Consider the following 8,689-nt stretch of genomic DNA (forward strand, 5'->3'; position numbering starts at 1 on the left):
AGAGAGATTTTTAACGAAAGAAGATGGATGTCCCTGCTGTAGAAATATCTTTACGTCAAACAGCAATAAAACAATCCCTTGGTACTGGGCAGGGTTTCAGAAAATGTGACTGCAAATCTAAATGTACCACTAATAGGCGTGCTTGTGGCAAAAACCAATTGCTACGTAATTCAAAGTGTCACCAATCTTTAGATTGCACTAATAAGTAAGTACAATTTTATCATATGTTTTGCAAATTCATTTCCCTAATTGTAGTAATATTTTAAACCGTTTGATTTTTGTATTAAAGTTTTTTTAATTGATAGATGATTGATTCAATCGACTAATTTGTTGATTGTATTAACTGGATTCTTTAGATATTGAAAATTAAATAAATAACGTTATGTTAATTTAAGCGTACAGAAACGTTGCTGTTGTTGCAGCAAAAATCTTATTTTCACTTTACCGAGTGCCTAGTAGGTAATTTGCAGATTACCTAGATAATCTGAACATTACCTAGGTAATTTGAGAAATGGAATAATTTTCGCAGCTTTAACGGATCATCCTAGTTAATCTGCAGATTAGCTAGGTAATGCGCACATTAACAAATTTCGAGCTTTAGCGGTAACACAAACATTAAAACGAAAACCGCAAGAAGAGTTTGGCTATTTCGGCTCGCCATTGTCGCGTTTATCCCATACTCGGACGGTACTACGAAATGGCACGATTTCAACGGTCGAGTAGACAGGAATTTAAAATAAAATATCTTAAATTTTTTCTAATGCTAAGATGGCCGTCGCTAACCTTAACGTTCAAAGACTTAGTACGACTCGTTTAAATAAAAACGTGTAAAAATATGAGAATAATCGCTTTTATGCCATAATAAAGTGTTTACATTTTTGTAACGGATTGTATAAACTGCTTAAGAAGTGTCCTGGTAAATATCGCCTTGGTAGAAAAATTATTAGAAATAGTTTGGTTTATTTGATCACGGCAACGTGGCACTCGAGCGATTTGCCCGGGGATGCATCCCGGGAAGACTTTTATGTCGAGTTGGCCCTTATTTAGGTGTTATTAACGTAAAGAAAAGCGGAAAAACTTCACGTAACCGGCCCGTTGGCTATGCTCGAACCTACGACTAACTAACTACCAGTGTTTAGTGATTTTACGCACTCGGCTACTGGAGTGCACTTATTACAATTACGAAAGTATCGTTCAGAAATGAAAAAAACGGCGTTTTTAGAGGTGCAAAATTAAATACTTATGGACTTTTCACGGGGTAACGCTTTCGATACCGCGCAGGCTAGCGCTAGGGGAGATTCTCGTACTTCGGGACAAGCTGGTCAATTGAAAAATAATACATCGAAAAGTAGTAAGTAGCGATGTCTAGTAGCTATTTCATTACAACATTCAGAATGCGCGACGTAAAGTCGGCCATTTTGACTCGTTTCGCCGCTGTGACACGTCGTGTGATTTTTATAGGTGTTTGTTTTTTTGCAATCCATTGGGATCTTGGTTTTAATCGAAATATTTTGAAATGAGTAATTTAATTAAGGTACAGTTAGTTGATAACTACATTATTTTGATAAATAACATTTCTGGATTTCTGTAATTGAAAAATTATAACTATACTTTGTTATAAACGAGAGAAAATTGTACCTCGGGACAGTCCCGAGGTACGAGGCATGGCTTTTCTCGACTATTTATTTAATATTATTTTGTTTACTTTTGTTATTACGTTTCTGTTGGCCGCGATGAAAAAGAATGAAGCGAATAAAAATGCTAAATCTGTTAAAAAGCGAGTTTTTAAGAAGAAAAAAGTTGAAGTCGGTAGCTCCGAGGACCAAACTTCCGCCATCTTAGAGAGTGACGATTCGTGTGACGAAGTTCGAGATGAAAATAATTGTGTGGGGTGCGGCGAAAATTATTTTACTACTTCGAGCGCGGAAGACTGGATTCGGCGCGTTACCTGTCGATTGTGGGTGCACGAAAATTGCACCTTTTTTGAAAATTACTGTCAGAAATGCGGTATTAATTGCAAAAAAAATTAGTAAGTAGTAATGTTTGCGACCTATATTTGTAATGACTATTGTTTTTCTTAATACAAAAATATTATCTTTGGTTTTCAATCATTTAAATGCTTTCTACAGAACATTTAAGCTTTATACTTACCCGCATTTCCAGCGTATGAAACATTTTTATTAACTGATGGAGCTAATATTGTTATAAAGGAAAAGACTTGGATAAACTATCTTTTCTTTCATCTGGCGGAAGTTAAGATTTTCAAAAACGTTACGATTGGTTCGTGTCCCGAGGTACAATCGCGGATTGTAAGTAATTATTTGACATTTTCTCATAAATAAAATAGCATAGGGTCGCGTGTTGCACCATATACTGTATAGCGATGTTATCAATTACTAATAGAAATATTCAATAGTCGTAGCTAAGGATCAATTTGAACTTAAATTACGAAGGTTTAAAGAAAAGTGTCCCGAGATACAAGGATCTCCCCTACCTGCCGCAGTAATGACATAGCGCGTCTAATTCGCGCTATATCATTGTAGCGGTAATTAAGTGAACATAGTATATATATATATACAGTGGAACTTCGGTATACGTCTGCTTTAGAATACGTCCAATTCGGAATACGTCCTGTTTGGACGAAACAAATTTTGCTCGGTATACGACTTTTCTTCGGGATACGACTTAATTCAATTATAAGCGCCATCTATGAACAAGTAGCACTATCGGCGTACTAGACCAGATTAGACGTTCGCGGTGCCACGGTTTATAACTTTGTTAAATTTCTTCTGATTTTAATTTGTAAGTAACATTTTATTATTTTTATTAATCATGAATTGCAAAAAGGCAACAGAAAAATAAAAAAATGACAATGGAACTGAAAAAAGAGATTGTTGAGAAATATGAAAGTGGCACGCGTGTTCGAGATTTAACGAGATTTAACTGTTGCATTCCGTATTCCGAGAACGACGATATCGACAATCGTGAAAAATAAAAACATTATTAATTCTGCTAACGTTGCGAAAGGGGTTAAATCAATTTCTAAACAGAGATGGAAGACGTTAGATCGTGTCGAGAAATTGCTTGGATTAAGGTCGTATACCGAGGTTCCATTGTATTTAAATTACATTCATTTTAAGAATTATATTGAGTTTATTATTTTTTAAATTTTTTGCCAATAGACGGCGCTACATGTAAATCCAGCAAATCGAAGGTAGAGAGAAATTAACTGATATATAGAAATCCAATCAATATTTTCGGGTGACATTTATGACATTATCTAAGTTAAAAGTATGTAAAGACATAACTGTCGAGTTTCGTAGCGATTGGTCGAATGGCCTAAGTATGTACAGTACTGTATAGCGAACAAACAAACAAACATCCTCATTTAAACACGGGCGTTTCAAAAGGAATTATCCGATTTAAAATGATTATATTATGAAAAGTAATGAAGATACACACTTAAGAATAAATTTATATTACAGTGTTAATCTTCGAGTATTTTTAAATATTAAATCATAGGTGCTCAATACGTTCCCCTTTGGATGCGTGGCATATGTCTCTCTCGCGCTGTACAATTTGATGCGGCTGCTCCGTACCCCATATTCTAACATTATGGAAGTTTACCTTCCCACTTAAAAGAAAAGTAGCGTCGTTAGTAAACACTAAGCGTCTTACAAAATTGTCATCTTCTGTCTCCTTGTCCGGGATGAATTGGCAAAAGTCGACACGGCCGTGTTCGTCACCCGCTCGAAGAGCTGGCGGGTGACGAACACGGCCGTGTCGACTTTTGCCAATTCACCCGCTCGAAGAGCTCCCATTAATCGAATCCCGTACGGTTTCGTGATCAGACGTCGCCGCAAAACACGCCAGACATACGTTGTGGAAATATTTAGTTTTCTACTGGCACGGACCCACACTTGGCAAAAAGTAAAACACAAAATGGTTTCTGTTGTCCAGTCGCCATCTTGAAAAACGGAAGCGACGGGTAAACGAAGAGCGGCGATGCTGCCAATCGGCAACCGCGTAAAACTCGAGAATTTCCTCTATCTAACAGTACATAGTTCCATCAAAACGGATTAAATGCTAAATATTTATGATTTTTCTTAAATCGGATGATTCTTTTTGAAACGCCCTGTATAGATGAACGAAACGATAACTCTTCGGTTGTATTTGTCACGATATTTTAAGAAAATCTTTTATATAATTAATTATTATACAATGGCAAAAAACTTAATTTTGAGAGTAGGGACGAGTTTAATTTAAAATTTAAAAAAAAAACCATAACTGCTAATAACGAATAAAATGTTCGTTAAGTCCGACTCGAGATATAACACACGATCCTCTCCTCTCTATCTTCCTACCCTCAAACTACAACCACCGAAATTTAATAGTATCGATCCCCCTAATACCCAAACCAACCTGCAAAATTTCAGAAAATTTCGACAAAAGACGGGAATCGTTAGCTTCAAAGTTGACGAACAAAGCGCTCTCACACGCAACAACATCCCTACATACGGAAACCCTCAATTTTTTTTTTCTGCATTTATCGATGTTCCGAGGTTCCCCGAATTCAAAAATGTAAAAATCTCGAGGAGTCATTTTCTGGCCTCTGTAGACCTATCGATATATAAAAGACGGGAAATACGAAAGACATTTATATCATAATCATAGGCTTACATTTGCTTTAATAAATACAGTTGTAATAAAATTGAAAGTATATTATTGCAAAATTCAAAAGATTTACGTTAATAATTACTTCTAACCAAAAATTGAAAACGTCGTTAGTTAAGCACGCAAATCCAGTTTATTTGGGCTAATTAATCCGTCGTACTTCGATTAACATTACTTGGAATATTCGATACTCTATTGTATTGTATTAGTAATAACTTTAACTCATGTTTCGAATATTTATTTTGTATTATTGTTAATTGCAGATAAAAAATATTTTGAATTCTAGAAATGATTTGAAGGAAACCGGATATTTTGCTACTACAAACAATTAGGTTAAATAACGGTTACTAGCGATACTAGAAGCGAAAACTGTATTATAATCGATTAATCTGAATACTCGATACGATTAACTTACGTATTTCGTAAAGTATTACGTCGACTATTTAACTGCAAAAATATTTGGGTTTTCTATAACGTAACAATAATACGAAACATATTTTCGAAATACGGTCGATAATATCGTAGATATATTTTACGCAGTACGTAAATTTTCATACGTATATTGTCTATACGCGCCTTAAATCTCTTCCCATTTAAGATTTCAAAATATTTTACATTATTAATTATTTTAAACTGGTAAAAGTTTAATTTTGAGAGGTTTTTATAAAATAATTGTAAATGCTAATAACGAGTAAAATCTTCATTAAATCCGATTCCACTCGAATACGACACGCGATCCTCCTCATCTTTAACCACCAAATTTTAATAGCCTCAATCCCCGATACGCAAACCTTCCCGCAAACTTTCAGAAATTTTCGACAAAAGACGCAGGAATTATTAAGTTCAAAGTGGGTGAGCAAAATCGTGCCACACTCAAAAACACACACTAACATCCATACGTACTGTACAGAACATTTTTGCAGTTCTCGATGTTCGAGGTGCCCCGAATTCAAAAGTGTAAAAGATCTTGGCAAGCCCCGTACATCGTACTTTTCCCGCTAGCGATAGAGTCATCTATCGAACTCCGTTGGGCAGAAAATTTTGAATCCATCTCCGGTCTAAACCGGAAGTTCGTGCGTAGTTAATCGAGGCTTCCCGCTCCTATTCTTTCCACACTCGGTTTATGATTTCGTCGGTCTAACTTCGTTCTCGATATTAAGGAAGGACAGACGGGCGACGGACGGATTATAGTGGGAATTTATAGGTCTTCAATTTTTTCAAATTGTAGCCCAACGAAAATTAAAAGTAACCTTTTAATGAACCTCGCGTACAAACTGTCTGATAACAGAAATATTATCCTTAAAATACAGATATTAAACAAATACATCTATAAAATGTATCGCTATAACGTTAGACCTTAACTTTATTTATTGCGTAAATATTTATATAATGTAATTTACCCGAAGAGATCAATTGCATTACGTAAGCATATTTTTATCATTTTTTAAAGCGATGTTATCTAAGCTTTTCACGTAGAAACTGCCAATGATCGAACGCGTTACGCCAGTCTCGCTCCTAATGTTCGAATGTAATACGTGGCTCGTCAGTCGCGTTATGGCTAGCATTGTTTTCTACCACGCTCGGTCCTTTGTAAAATTATACTACGGAACATAATTATATTTATCTACTACACCAGAGATTCCCTACGGGGTCAACGAAATTTTGAAAGAAGTCAATCGAGGATGGATGGAAAATCAGATTCTTATTGTATTTTTTCGAGAATTTCAGATAATTTTCAAATAATAATAACAATCGTGTAGAAAATTCATGCTTGATATAAAACGTCCGGGAAATAAAAATTCTAAGGGGGTCGATCGAAAAGAACAGTTTCTATGCGGGGTCGATAGAAGAAAAATGTTGGGAACCTCTGTGGTTGACGTTCAGATTACCCGTTTTTAGCCAATGTGCTAATACAAACAGTAACGTTTATCATTCGCTGTATCGAAACGAATTTTATTTCATCTCACAAATCGTAAGTTTGGCTTTTCTCTGACACATTCATTTTGCGCATAAGTGAAATTGTTTAGGGTACAACCGAGCAATTTCTAATATAACAACATAACTTTGATACTTATCCAACTACGTCGTCGAGATTAAGGAAGGACGGACAGACGGACGATTTGAAGATTGCGGCCCAGTTATATATCGAAATAAGGAAAAGTAAATATTTGGTCTATTTGCGAAAATTTAAATTTATCCGATAAATAAAATAAACGTAAAATATATAAAAACTTACCTAAAAACAATCATCTTCCTGTTTGAATATAGGAAATGGTAAATCTGTTAGAAATTATGTCCGTATGACGAATACGAGTATACGCGTAGAAAATTACATTCGCTTAAAAGGAAATCATATATATTCGCACTAGTTTATAATACGTTGTAAAGGCAGGAAATAATATCCAATCTATTCGTTTCGCCCGAGTGTTTACTTTTAGAACAATTCGGGATAATTAACTTAAGAAATATCCGCTAAATTTATATTTTTCGTCATTTAATCCTTTTTTTAATGAACAGTTAATTTATACGAAATTAGTCGAGTAGAAGTTCAAAACAAATTTTCATTTCTGTTTATAACGTTATTTATTACAGTACTTAGGACTATACTCGCAAATAAAGGTATGGTGAAGGTATGCCAGATACCGAAAACGTTTCTCTACTTACATTTTTATTTATTAACTTTAAAGTAAATGAAATTAATCCGTAAAAGAACGATAGACAGCAAATTGCGCGTAAACGGAATACGAGGTATATTATTAATTAGTTGACGGGAAAATGTTAATAAAACACAAATTTAAGAATAGAATTGAATCCAAAATATAATATTCCGCGGAAATTTGCCTCGAACTATTATAAAATTAATTTTCTTTGAAACCTTTCCCACCCCGCGGATACTTTTCAGCCAGCGCATTATGGATTTGGTAAGGTTTATAACGCCGCAATCCGATAATAAGAGAGGGGACAACTCCACGGAAAATTCCCGATATTTTTCCATCCCCGGTCACCCGGAACGTCAGACATATTAAATATTATGTAAAAATAATATATATGTAGGTCTACATAATAATAAAAGATAAAATTCGCTGGTAAATAACACTCAAATAACTAATATTTCTAAATCTCTCCATGGTGTTTTCAATTGGGCAATATCTGCGTAGCCGTAATTAATACCAGATCTAAAAGAATAAATTGTAATTTGCCTGTTGATTTAAAACGTCCTTACAAAAGATAGAAACAAATCTCGATATAAAAAAATTTAAATAATTATTACTAAAAATCTATAAATTTAACTATAGCGTGTACGGTTGACGACGAAGAATTAACTGAAATTATTATAAGTTTTAGTCATCGATATACTTTAAAAGTTTCTTAAAATTTACACTTTTCTTACGTTAAACTAGACATATAATAAAGTCAATAGTATCGGCATCGATTTATAATTAAATAGGTTAAAGATTAGAATTATGTACTGTATACGTTTGACTAACTTGTTTTTCCTTCGATCTGACGATACGAGTAAAACAATGTAAGCTGTTTAGTTGCGGTAATAAACATTGACTTACTCATCTGTTAATAAACAGTGCTGATAATACAGTGTTGTATTTATATTATAGAATGACTCGCTTTCAGTAGTCGCAAAACAAGTCGATTATAAACCGTAATGTATAGTCACTGTTACAAAATATATCTATGTGTAATATTAAAAAATAATTTAAATAATAAATGCATATTTAAAAAAATAATAAAATATATTTTTGTTTTCGTTTTTCCTTATTATTTTTGAATTATCTAAACGATTACAAATGAATTTTTAATACGCGATTAAAATAAATTGATAATAGATAAATTTTATAATCAGTGACGGATTGCCCAACGGGCGCATTAGGCGCGCGCCTAGTCTCGGAGGCCTCAAAACTTACGTAGCAAAAAGTTAATACGCATCTAAAAATTTAGTCAACGTTTTTAAAAGTGTATATACTGCTGGCAACACTGTGTAGGACTTCAGATATTGCGG

General features: G+C 34.1%; 1 protein-coding gene across 1 annotated transcript in view; it reads right to left on the reverse strand.

Moving 5' to 3' along the window:
- LOC111628113 overlaps positions 1–7,075 on the reverse strand; it is an 11,560-nt gene extending 4,485 nt beyond the window's left edge. Inside the window, exon 1 of the mRNA XM_023371843.1 lies at positions 6,911–7,075. Coding sequence (XP_023227611.1) covers positions 6,911–6,924 — 14 coding nt within the window. The 5' untranslated portion in view covers positions 6,925–7,075. The remainder of the gene's footprint in view (positions 1–6,910) is intronic.
- Between the last annotated feature and the right edge of the window lie 1,614 nt (positions 7,076–8,689).

This window comes from Centruroides sculpturatus, unplaced genomic scaffold, assembly GCF_000671375.1.
Source record: "Centruroides sculpturatus isolate CEXI.00-Female unplaced genomic scaffold, Cexi_2.0 scaffold65, whole genome shotgun sequence".
Classification (NCBI taxonomy): Eukaryota; Metazoa; Arthropoda; class Arachnida; order Scorpiones; family Buthidae; genus Centruroides; species Centruroides sculpturatus.